The 13,492-nt window shown below is 37.6% G+C and overlaps 1 protein-coding gene across 1 annotated transcript; it reads left to right on the top strand.

Moving 5' to 3' along the window:
• The first annotated feature begins 32 nt into the window (after window positions 1-32).
• LOC137040043 (uncharacterized) lies at window positions 33-13,129 on the top strand. The gene is made up of 7 exons (XM_067415467.1): window positions 33-131; window positions 280-364; window positions 3,221-4,206; window positions 6,010-6,339; window positions 6,535-6,876; window positions 7,236-7,369; window positions 11,228-13,129. Exons 3-7 carry the CDS (start codon window positions 4,161-4,163, stop codon window positions 11,255-11,257), a joined length of 882 nt encoding a protein of 293 aa, XP_067271568.1. The 5' UTR covers window positions 33-131; window positions 280-364; window positions 3,221-4,160; the 3' UTR covers window positions 11,258-13,129.
• Window positions 13,130-13,492: the final 363 nt, after the last annotated feature.

Genomic DNA, 13,492 nt, shown 5'->3' with positions numbered 1-13,492 from the left:
TTAATATTGTGTTGGTCCCCCTTTTGCTGCCAAAACAGCCCTGACCCGTCGAGGCGTGGACTCCACTAGACCGCTGAAGGTGTGCTGAGGTATCTGGCATCAAGATGGTAGCAGCAGATTCTTTAAGTTCTGTAAGTTGCAAGTTGGGGCCTCCATGGATCGGACTTGTTTGTTCAGCACATCCCACAGATGCTCGATTAGATTGAGATTTGGGGAATTTGGTTGTGCTCGTTGTTGTGCTCCTCAAACCATTCCTGAAGCATTTTTGCTTTGTGGCAGGTGCATTATCTTGCTGAAAGAGCCACAGTCACCAGGGAGAGACTCTTCCATGAAAAGAGGCTACATGGTCTGCAACAATGCTTAGGTAGGTGGTACGTGTCAAAGTAACATCCACATGATGGCAGGACCCCAGGTTTCTCAGCAGAACATTGCCCAAAGCATCACACTGCCTCCGCCGGCTTGCCTTCTTCCCATAGTGCATCCTGGTGCCATGTGTTTCCTACACACACACACCAGGCCATCCAAGTGGTGAAAAAGAAAAACATTCATCAGACCAGGTCACTTTCTTCCATTGCTTCGATAATTTAGAGGTAAATATTTAGTACCATAAAATCCCTTTATATAAGCAGAGATTGAATTGCATCACTCCAGTAGCCATTATTTGATATTTTATAACTAATATTTATGATGATTAGTGATGCAACATACGAGGCATGAGTCATATTTTGAAAATTTCGAGTCAAATGTTTATAGACTATGTTAAAACAAACCAAAAGAAAGGTATTAGATGGACAATCTCAGCTTTGAGGAGATCTTGGTTATAAATGTACAGATGTCCACTGTGAGGATGAGATGAGAGATTCAGGGACAGACTGAAGCTGGATGCACATTTTACATTTAAATCACATCGTGTATGGTGCATTATTGTTTGTTTTTTTGCAGTGACATTCAGAGGTTTTCTCTTTACCTGTGCTTAACTTTCCCATGCACATCGTCATACAACAAACATGTGCTGTCAACAAGTTTAATGTTATCAACATAAAATGGATGCAAAAATTCTGCTGTTTTTAAGCTTACAGTTCTGTGGTGCTTATTTAAATGATGTTCTTCTAAAGCCCACCAGATGGCAACATTTATCAGTTAATATAATGCACAGGACAGCCATCCCAAAACTATTGGCAATAGAGTGGATGCTGCAATAATATTTTGACTATTTTAAAACTATGAGAACTGTGGCTGTGTTTAAGGCAGTGCGTTTTTATCTTGATCAAGTCCTACCGCCATATTAATTTCCAATCAATTCCCCTATTTCCCCTTGCTACTTGCCAGACCTGCCCGACCTAAAAAAATTCTGGGCGGGACTAAGTTCGGCTGGCATCCAGGCTATGCCAGACCCAGACAGAAAAAAGTAATCAATCTGAAAGGATTGTCCAATCAGCGCCAAGCTCCGCCCACTGCCTGTTGATTGGCATTTGTGAAATGTCCATCAATGATGCATGATTTGTCAAATAGGCATCATTCGTAAATTTAATATTTAATTAAATTAATTATTTAATTATTAAATTAATAAATACATGATTTAATTATTTATTTATTTATTTCAGAATAAACAGGTACATTTAATTGTTGTTTTATTGAATTCATTATTTTTTTAATTATTTAATTTTGAGTAATTTGGTACTCCATAGTTGTCGAATGCCATGTTTGAAATTACTTTAATAATCAATTGAAAAATAAACCTGTATGATATTACGCTAGACCAGTTTAAAAAATGGATGGATAACAGATTAAGCTGCGGGCACCACCTCTGGCAAGACGCGGGAATTCATTCATTCATACAAACTCTCACAATGCATTGTGGGTATTCTCCAGCCATTGAGCGTACATCAGTTGTTTGATGAGGCATGCAGTTTAATACGCTTATGACTACTATTGACTATGACTACTATTAGAGGATAACAGTTTCGACCTAAGAGTTGTGAAGAATGAAGACCGAGTCAGGAGTGCAATTGTATATATATTTTTTACTGAAGAATAGTTTTCAGTTTCATCGTCTGAAGCCAGCTTCAGGTCTACTCGTCTCATCGTAATCTGTTATAATGTTTTCAAGGCCACATCATTACTGCATTGTGGATTATTCTGATTGGCTCAGAGAAAATTAACAGTCATGGTAAATTTCCACACATTGTCAGTAGGCCTATATCAAATTCACGTCTCCATAGATCACTTGTTTTGCTTTCACCCCAGAATTAGGCCCGTAGGAACATATATCTTTATTTTAGCTGAGACTTTTCAGCTCTGTATTTCATCCGTATTCCATTGCCTTTGCTTATTTTAGTTACATCAGTCTTTAGAGTGACAGAATCTCTCTCCATCACTGACACTGACTCACCAAACACACCTGATGAACAAACATTTTACACATAATGGCTCCTGAGAGTTTTATCTTCTATCCAGGGCACAATATATATACGAAGCTAAAGATAATTACATCATGTTAAATATCAAGGTAATTCAAATTTACCACTGTATATGAAGAATGTTTCTGAAATTCAGCCAAAATATATATTTAAGACTTACCCGGTCAGACGGCACCAGCACAAATAAAAAAATCTGATCTAATGAAACCGAAAGCACAAGTGATTTCTAGTTAAAAATAAATTCAATTATCGCCTGGCTCTTATTAGGACGTTATAGTTGGAAACATTTTTCATTCTATTATTTAACACTAAACTTTTTTTCAAAAGTATGGTAAAAAACGCAACACGCAGTTATTACTGTCTTCCGTCTCACCGTTGCTCTTGTAGCTCTTCAGAGTCAAAGTGAAACCTGCTGTGGGCGGTTGCCTTCAGAGATGTGTCGTGATATGACAAACGGAAGTTTCTTCTTTCTTCTCAAACGGCTTACAGTCAAATACAATACTGTTAGTGTTGGGGGTCAAAAGGTTAACTAATACACCAGACTTAAGCATTTTCCTAGCTGATAGCCGTAAGCAGTTATAGATGGAGAAAGACAATGTTGGTCTTCTGGTGTGGTCTTTTAATGAATCCAAAGACAGTATTAATAATTATTAATAACTAAAAAAAGACATGCTTATAATAACAATGGCTGAATTGATAACAAGCATAAACATACACAAATGCTTGGTCCAGACTCTCGCAGAGCTTTATGTGGCTGTCATGCGTTCACTGAAGTAGGCCTATACCTCTCTCTGTTTTAGATCCTACCTTTCTCCTCAACTCTCAAACTCCGGTTCACCTGACAAAATGACAGCTGTTGGAGCCAGGAACACTTGCTACATCGTAAGAAGAACAATATCCTGTCTGTCTCCTCCTTATCCTAGTTCTGGTCCGTATCCATGATGACCCGTACCCAGACCTAACACAGCCCTGAATGTCAGCAGAGATGGTTTCAACAAGACAATCCCATGTGAAGACTTTGTTCATACGTCAGTCATTAGAACAGATCCTCAGCAAAGACCACAAGAACCAGAACTCTGCACAGGCTCCTAAAGGCCAGATTTTTTCTCCATACAGGTATAACGAATCTTTAAGCCGAAGAAATTGAGAGAAGTATTCTGAATGCTACCAATCCACAATATGACTTATGAGTAGATGCAACCTGAATCATAATCATGCAGTGTACGTTTGTTGAGGAGAACTGGGGAGTCCAAACGAATCCAATGGAATTAAATAATTTAATATTGTTCATGTTGCTGTTCTTCTAGATTACTTTGTGTTGCATACATTTGAGCATACCTGGTAAAGTGGTCAACTAGCCTCAACCTCAAAGACACCTTTAGTTTAATCCATTCCAAGTGAATATAAATGGAAACAATTTCATACTGTGGTCTCTAATATGAAATTGGTCTCTATTATGAAATTGTGAACTTGAAATATAAATCTGAAGACACGGACATATAGCGCTTTTCTTTTGGATTGACTTCGTTTGTTTACTTCAGCGGACAGGCTGCCATGAACGTGAGATAACCAATCGGAGGAGAGCCCTTCTCGCCAATCAGAGACGAAAAAGGCGGTACTTCCCATGGATATCTATGATACTTCCCCTATCCTGGAAATTTGGAAAAACTATATTGGATACTTTCACTTTAAACCTGGGAAAACAGTGACGCCACTAAAGGAAAAGAATGAAGCTTTACGATGAAGCTCTTTAATGTTCTCTTAGTGGTTTTGGTTGTACTCGATGGTAAGACATGCATTCAGTTTGGTAGATAGCATGCTCTTTCAAATGGTCTCGTGATTACATATAAACAACAAGTCGAAGTTCACATTTCAGTGCATGTTCTGATCCAACATTAGCTTTTGTGTAATATTTGAGTCGCTTTGGTTTAAAGCTTCTGCCAGATGCATCAAATTTGGGCCTAAATATCGTCACGTTATTTACGCGAGTTGCTTGGGACTGAAATGTAGGAAACACGGAACTGTATCTGTGGAAATAATGATATTTTAAGTATTTGTATGGTTACTATTCAAATATGAATACATTTTTTTTATGAGTTGTATCATGTTTGATTATAAGAAGGTGTAAATGGCCCATGTGGCGGTAAAACATAACCAGGAAATCATCCATTTGTTGTTGGCCTAACACTCACGTATGGCAAACCGTTTTGACTTTTATTAATTTTAAGGATATGAATTCTTGATATCAAGTTGAAATGCTAACTGAGATCAGGAATTCGATGTCTAGTACAATGACAATTATTAATATTAGGAATTACATTTACAATAGTAAAAATTTGAATTGTTGATGATATCAACAATAATATCAGTAATTGTATTTTTACTCTTTGGTTTTACTGACTATTCTGAACAAGAAGAACAATACTTTTACTTAATTAATTTAATTGTATTATTAACAAAATTTTACATCCATAAGTGTAAATTCACCAGAAAGAAACCAAATTTCTAAATTTTATTGACTGAAATGTGTATGTATATTGACAGTATCGGAGACTCTCTGAATAAGAAAGCTTTAAGAACTTTAAAAAGTTTGTAAATTGTATATTACATTTATTTGATGTTTATATGGATGTTTATATTTGTATGTATTTTCTGTTTTTGCTCTGAATTTATTTCCACTGGCAACTCTTTTTGTTTATTGTAAATTGTAACCCTTTTCCCCCTTTCTTTTTCCTTTTATATTGTTTCGATTATTGTTATTGTTCTTTGCATTAATAATAAAATTAAAAAGAGTAATTGTATTTTCACTAGTTAAATGTCACCATAGGCTGGCATTCAAATTCAATTGTGGATGTACAATTTGTATTTCTTACTAGATGTTTTCTAATCTCACAAATGAGAAATACAATTATCACTGGTAAAAAAAAAAAATGATATCAATAATTACACTTTTACTAGTAAAACTGTAAATTCCTGATATCAATAATTCAATTGTCACTAGTTGAAATGGTAATTCTTGATATCTGTAAATCTATTTCAACATGTTAAATTTGTTATTTCTGATATCTAAAGTTGTGTTTCTGATATCAATAAATAAGAGTAATTTCAGAGATCTTAAATATAATTCTTAACTGTTACTTAATTGTAACAATTCATGAGATCAGATATTAACATTGTCACAAGTGACAGTCAAATTTTTGATGTAAAAATGATTTTTTACTAGTAGCAATTCAATTGTTGATATCAAGAATAGACTTCTCTTTTTTTACTAGTGTCTGATTTGTGAAATTGAATTTCAACTAGTAAGAAAATAAATATTTGATTTCAATAATTTATTTTGAATGGCAGCCTATGATGACATTTAACTAGTGAAAATACAATTACTGATCACAAGATTTATAATATAAATGTATACTTTTTACTAGTGGAAATCTAATTCCTGATATAAAAAATGAGCACTTTAACTAGTGAAAAATTGAATGGTTGATATCAAGAATTCATGTCCTGGGAATGAATAAAAATCAAATCGGCTTGCCATGTACGTTTATGATCTGTACATTTTCACTGCACTGTTGTATATTTTGCTCAGGTGCGTCTGGTGTTGGTCCAGATGAAGTGTCAGTGATGGAGGGAGATTCAGTCAATCTACACACTGGTGTTCAAACAAACCAACAAGAAGATATTAAATGGTATTTCAACAGTGTTCGCATCGCTCAAATCAGTGGAGACTTCAGTTTTATCTGTACAGATGTTCAGTGTAATAAAGGCACTGAGAGATTCAGAGACAGACTGAAGCTGGATCATCAGACTGGATCTCTGACCATCACACACACCACAACTGAAGACTCTGGACTTTATAAACTAAAGATCCTGAGAAGCAGCAGTGACAGTGAAAAGATTTTCAATATAACCGTCATTGGTGAGTCATTAATGAATTTTTCAATGCAGTTTATATGTGTTTAAAGTGTTAGGTGTTTTTTTTACAATGATATTCAGTGTTATTTTCTTTTCCTATATATTATGTACAGTATACACTCGGTCACAGTTCTTTCATGTTGTGTGGGTTTTTGTTTTTTTAACCACATCCTCCATCATCTGTTGGTTTGTGTTTCAGGCGTTTCTGCTGCTGAACGAGATGAAGTGAAGAGAAAGTCAGTGATGGAGGGAGAATCTGACACTTTAGATTCTGGTGTAATGAAAAACACAACTGATTCAATGGCGTGGTATTTTAATGATGTTCTCATCGCTGAAATCACTGGAGATCAGAGTCAGATCTGTGCAGATGATCAGTGTAAAGAGAGATTCAGAGACAGACTGAAGCTGGATCATCAGACTGGAGCTCTGACCATCACACACACCACAACTGAAGACTCTGGAGAATATAAACTACAGATGATCATCAACAGCAACAGCTTCAGCATCACCACAGTAAAGAGATTCAGTGTTTCTGTCACTGGTGAGTATATCATTTTGTCATTTCCTTAGAGGAATTAAAAAAAAAATTAAGATATTTTAAATCAACTCAATAAGTGTTGGTTTGTGGACTGTTTAAAAAGTAAGTTTTTTTTTTTTTTTTTTTTTGAGTCAGTGACACTGTGGCTAATGTTATTAACATGCTAAATGCATAATATGAGCCAGTTACTGTGAGCGCTACTGCTTCCAGTTGAGCTCAGAGTGCTGGTGCTTTTGGAGCTGCAGTTGCTAAAAAACACAGAAGCCGCCATCAGATTAAACAATCCCATACACCGGATGAGCAAAGTATAAGGTGTGTGAATGTACTAGATCTCTCTAGTAATATTGTCTGTCTGTCTTCAGCTGTTCCAGGTTCAGGTCTGTCTGCAAGGGCTGTAGCAGGAATAGTTGTCGTTGTTCTGCTGGTGTTTGCTGCTGGAGCTGCTGCTGGGATTTACTATCATCGCCACAGGAGTCATGCAGCAGTATCACAGAATGTAAGTACAGCTGATTTACCTAGATATGCCATTTACTGTGTGTAAAAACCTTTAAAAAAAAACAGTGGTAGAAATAGTTGTATATGCTGTAACATCCTAAAAAGTTCTAAATATCCCGTTTCCAAAACTCGTAATAAATAAAAATAATAATGTATAAAACAAGCGGAACTTTTGTCACAGAGCAAATGTCTTATAAGAAAATGCCAATACATCAGTTCAAGTATTTTAGATATGGAAGCTCGTTTCCACAACAGAATAACAAAATAAGGTAATATTGACCTTTCATCTCACAATTCGGACTTTTTTTCTCGCAACTATGAGTTTACATCTTACATTTCAGAATTGCATGATATAAAGTCCCTGTGGTAGTTGAGGCCAAGAACAGGCAGGACAGATAGTAGAAAAGAAGTGGAAGTTTATTGCTTCCAACACAAAAATTATATACAGGGGCAGATTCCAACAAAAGTCATACAAAATCAAACTTGAGATGTATGCTAACTGAAATTAACACAAAAAAAATCAAACAGGCCTAAAAATAAATCTCCCCTGTAAACAAAGTAAACAAATCAAAATCTAACTCAAAACCAAAAGGTCAGAGGGCTAAGGTGGCTGGGCAATACTGACGCCCTCTACTTCTCCCATAATGCTATATATACCCATTTAGCCTCTACCAAACAAAAATAAGGTAAATATCAAAATATTACATTTACCAAATAAACTCAAAACAATTAACATTTACATTAAATTACACTCCAAATGTTTGGTAAAAGCCAAAATATGTGAGGTGGGCTACGCACCCGTCACAGTCCCAATTGTGTGAAAAAAAAGTGAGATATAAATTTAGTTAAAAAAATAGATTAAAAAAAAGTTTATAACTCACAGTATTGACTTCATAATTCACAATTCTGAGAAAAATCTCAATTGCTAGATGTAAACACAATTTTGAGATAAAAAGTGGCAATCTCTCAAACTCTTTTCTCTTGAATGATCTCTTCACTTGAGTGAACTGTGTGACCTGAAGTGAGACGTACCTGAAAAGCACTGATTATTTTTTTTGTCTTGGTTCTATTGTATTTATTTGGTTATCTGTTGAAAATATTCTTTGCATTGAGTCTTGCATTTGCCCCTGAATGCAATGTACTAGTGCAGCCAAAAAAAAACTAAACTTAAAGGGATAGTTCACTTTGAAATTAAATTTTGATATGTGTTAGCTCACCTCATGGGCATCCGAGATGTAGGAGTATTTGTTTCCCCAGTAGTTTCAATTATGATCATTTCAGGTCAAACCGTTCTTGTCTGTGCCTCACATAATGCAGGTCTATGGTCACCACCTCAAAGAGCATACACAGAGAAGTCCAAATTAAACAATCCTCCATCGTAAGTACACACTGATGGCCTAAGACACGAAACGAGCGGTTTGTGTGAGAAAACGAACAGTATTTATTTATGCATCACTACGTCTGACTGATCCGAGGGTGGGCGTGCGTGTTTCCTGTGGTGTACAAGAGAGAAAAACGATATAAATACTGTTAGTTTTCTCACACAAACCGCTGGTTTCGTGTCTTAGGCACAGAAGAACGGTTTGACCTAAAATGATCAAAATTGAAACTACTGGGGAAACAAATACTCCTACATCTCGGATGCCCATGAGGTAAGCTAAAACATATCAAAATTTAATTTCAAAGTGAACTATCCCTTTAAATACAAACTGGAATACCTCAACTAGATTTTACACATGGTGTATTTTGTTGTTGATTTTCAGAGAAATGTTTGTTTTATATTTTGGTTGCATTGGTGAGTTAATAAAAATGTGCCTATTTTACACAACCAGTTACATAATATCAATATATCGATCGATAAACCCCTGAATCGAATCGTAGAAACGTATCGCAGAATTTTGAGGTATCAGCAGATATCGTATCACTGGTTATGAGAATTGACATCATATTGTATCACGATGAACCGTCTGATTTACGCCCCTAATAAAAAGATTCAACAACTGAATAAGCAGAAGAAATTGCATTTGACGGACCGTAATAGAAGAGGGTCGATATCAAAAGTTTCTTGTGTGTCCAGCAGCTGCTTTAGGTGCTGCAGTGCATCTCATCTTCATGATCTGCACTTCTTTTCCACCAATTTCTCAAACACATCTGAGGTTCACGTGTGGTTTGGCACTGTAAGGTAGAGCCCTGCACGGGCCTCAAATCTAGGCCCTAGCCCGGCCCTGGCCCGAGACGCTGAGGCCCTAGCCCGGCCCGTGTCCGACAGCTTATCAAAATTCTCGGCCCGTGTCCGACTGGAGCCCGTTTTTTTTTTTTTTTTCTTCTTCTTTCAGCCATTAAAATAGTTCTGTTTTGTTTTTAATGTCAAAGTAGTTATATTTCGTTTCTTTATTGAGTTAATTTAGAAAAATGTTTAGAGCATTTTTTTGTTTGTTAAATTATAGTTTTAATTTTTTTTAAGTGATGACCAAGCGACCAGCGGCCGACAGGGAGTTAACCGCATATTTAATCTATTTAGTCTCTCAAATCAACTCTTGACTTGTCTTGCCTATAATAATATCCATAAATATAAAACACTTCAAGCATCACAATGTTAGTTAATTTCGCCAACTATTACCACCAGTAGCCTAAAAGGCATTTTTGACGAGCTGAGGCAGGCTGATTCTGCTCGCGGCTCTCGCAAACGGAGCTAAACAATCTAAAAACAAATAATTAAAAAAAGAACATGCAGGTTGTCTTATAGCCTACCTTACACCTACGCAAAATGAATATAAATCCGATCTTCAATTCCCGTGGTATATGCTCTTTTAACGGAGTTTACAGCAACCGAAGCAAAAGATTCAAGATGCATTTTAATCAGCAGCTTATTTAAAATTCAAAGACCACATAAGAAAGCGCGCACTGGTAAGATCATAAGTCTCATTAATTTTTATTGAAGATGATTGTGTTTTTGAGCATCTAAGACTTATTTTAAGTTTCATTTACAGCCATTTGCGTTGGCTTGCAGTAGTCATTTGCGGCGATGCGTGCAGCGCCATCATATCTATCTGACTACAACATATAGCCCATAACACGCTCTCACACGTTTATTTTTTAACCGTTTGCCAGGAGTAAAATGTATACATGTGGTTTAAACAACCATTTATATTTGTCCAGTTTTGTCTGAAATGCTTTCATCCTTCTGAATTGGTTTGTTTAGTGATCGGACTACATTGATAGCCCTGTTCATTAATAGCAGCAGACGCCCCGCGGATGACACGCAACAGAAACGCCACGCTCACACCACGCTTGCAGTGTGTCTCCGGCCTTAACTCTAGCAGCTGCGCTGAAGAAACGCGGGCTGCTGCTGCTGGCGCAGACTCTGAACATGCTCTGAACACTGTGCGAGCCATCTTGACAGTCGCGTTAGCTATTATGGTCTCGTGTTCACCAGCGCAGAACATCTCATAGTTCCTTTTAATTAATAAAATAAATATAAAAAGAAGGAGAAGCCTAAAAAAGGCCCGAAGCCCGGCCCGCGTTTTAGGTATGACGTGAAAATTGGCCCGAAGCCCGGCCCGAGGGGCGTAAAAAAGTCGGGGCCCGTCGGGCTCGGGCAAAAATGCAGGGCTCTACTGTAAGGACGATCTGCTGTCCTTCTGTCTCACTGTCTTACATTACAGACACTGCAGTTTATCGCTCTGTTCACATCTGAAGTCCTCATGAATCTTCACTCAGCTGATCAGAGACCAGAGCATCTTTACACTGGGGGTTTAGCAGAACGGTCTCTTTGGTTGTTAAAACATTAAACATAAAAAAGAAATACATTTGCTCAATCCTCACTGATTTTACCTTTTGTGAATGTGTTTTCTTACAGGATGTTGACTTGGGAAAACTCCCCTCCTGATTCAAAAGGAATTCCTGTAAGGAAGAGGGCACGTCCTTAAATCAGGCAAAGGCTTCCTGTAATACAATGTAACATCATTTAAGCATAGCTTAGCATAGATCAATGAATCTGATTGGAGCGTTAGCATCTCGCTCAAAAATGACTAAAGAGTTACTGATCCGTTCTGGTCCAGTCGCGATGGCAAAGTTGATGGCTCAGCCTTAGAACTGTCATATGAACCCTTTAAAGGAAATGATCATGAAATGGTAAAATTTTGATAAAAATACACACTATTTATTACAGTTACTAATTTATACAACTGTGGTTAAAACGGGCAAAATAGTCAAAAAAGTGCAAAAGACTTTAAAGTGGTGGTAAAACAAATTATTTTGAAGGCCTGATTGTGTTTGTGGGGTGCACTGTATCGGTTCATGCTTCGTTTTTAAAAAATAGCATTATTTTTCATATAATTTACCTTTATTCTACCCTGCTCTGTCTCTCCTTGGGAAAACGGTCTGATGGTTTCCGGGTTGAATGAAGTAGGGATGGCGATAACTAAACATTTTCTTGACCGACCACCGAGCGTCATTAGCCAGTTGAAACCGGTTAACCGATTAGTCTAAAATATGCTGCGCTATTTGAAATTACAGCCGCGAGCCGCGCCTGCAGTTTCGCAGCTCTATCACATCTCTCTGTGATCTCTCTGCCACTCTGCCTGCCGCTCTCACACACACTGTCCTGGCGCTGCCGCCTCCCTCCGTCACTTTTAAAAAAAAAATCCTCTACAGCGCAAAACATGAGTCCCGCAAACGTGGCGCCAAGGAGCTTGTTGGTAATCGACAAACAAAAGTCTCATTAGTTTCGAAATGGTTGGGGTACAAGGTGATCACGTTGAAAATAAAGGCATTTGTCTAGCGTTAGAAGCTCATTTGAATCATTGCCACAGTTCGTTTAAGAAAATGACAGCTCCGAAGAAACGCCGCTTTAGTTCGAGGTAGTGCTAACAATAATAAAGAAAGATGATGATCAACACCTTATTTGTTACCACTGAAATTTAGATGTAATATATTTCCAAAGGTAAGCCCATCTTATGCGGAATGACGCTTCATCCTGTCGTCTGCCCTGGCTCTAACCTCGAGTGTTTTAGCCTGTTTTACTTTTTGCAAACCTTGTGAGCGCGCAAACCCAAACGCTGTGACCTCGTGCCAAATGTTTTTATTGGTTTATTAAGTACAAACAGGCGAGTTATGAAAAATTGAGTTTGAGGGATTTGTTCATTTCACACAAAAAGATTTTGGAATGAGATGTTAACTGTAGTAGCGTTTAGTCCACTGTCTATAATACCCTAATTTAGAGATCACTTTTTTTTTAACCGACAACTTTGATCGGTAAACGTTGATACGGTCAACCACCGGTCAAACGGTCATCCGTTAACGTCCCTAGAATGAAGCCGGTCCCTCATAAATACCCAATAGGCTCAGACTGGTTAGCTGGCCCAGTGCGTTCTGATTTGCTAACCGCCTAGTGCACTTGTTTCGGAAACCCCCTACCTTTACCGGTAACGTTAGTCCGTAAAGACTGCGGACCTATAGTGAGCGCTACTGAATGGCACCTTTTGTATTTTTAGTAGAGGTCGACCGATTCATCGGATTTGCCGATTAATCGGCACCGATAGCTGATTGGTGGAACAATCGGTTATCGTCAAAAATCAATACCGATAATTTTTCTGGTTTGCGTCCGTTGCGGGAGCGGCTGAGAAGGCTGCTGTCATTACACAGTAGCCTACGAGAGCTCTGAGAAGGGTCTGCTGGCATTATATAGCGCGAGCGGCCTCTAGAGGCCAAATAAAAAACTATCACTGTTTACATTAACACGTGAGGACATGTGAGGCTGCGCGCTGACACATCTGACGCGCGTTTAAAACACTGAAAGGGAAATGGTATGAATACAGAACACTTCAGTACATGTTGCCAAAGTATTTTTTTGGTGACTAGAGGCTTTAGCAGCGAAAGAACAGCAGTATGTACTTTACTTTGTCGTCGAGGCTGAGAGGATATGTTAACATTAGCAGTAACATTTACCTCAAGCAGTTAAAGCGATGTAACCACTTACTAGGTGATGCAAGAAACCGAACTGTATGGTCATGCATCCGACAGAAGTATAAACACATCAGAAACGCATTCGATTTCAATACATATTTTGTTATTTTGATAAGAAAACCGTCAAGTGTTCTAAAAAAGCTAACTGTTTTGATTT

Source organism: Pseudorasbora parva, chromosome 14, assembly GCF_024679245.1.
Source record: "Pseudorasbora parva isolate DD20220531a chromosome 14, ASM2467924v1, whole genome shotgun sequence".
Lineage (NCBI taxonomy): Eukaryota > Metazoa > Chordata > Actinopteri > Cypriniformes > Gobionidae > Pseudorasbora > Pseudorasbora parva.
The sequence above is the reverse complement of the archived record's forward strand: the minus strand, read 5'-3'. Positions and strand labels throughout refer to the sequence as shown.

Bases quoted from the DNA above. Each gene is read 5' to 3' on its own strand.
- LOC137040043 (XM_067415467.1), top strand. From the start codon at position 4,161: ATGAAGCTCTTTAATGTTCTCTTAGTGGTTTTGGTTGTACTCGATG. The intron at 6,877-7,235 runs GTGAGTATATCA...GTCTGTCTTCAG, and splicing joins ATTCAGTGTTTCTGTCACTG to CTGTTCCAGGTTCAGGTCTG. The intron at 7,370-11,227 runs GTAAGTACAGCT...GTTTTCTTACAG, and splicing joins ATGCAGCAGTATCACAGAAT to GATGTTGACTTGGGAAAACT.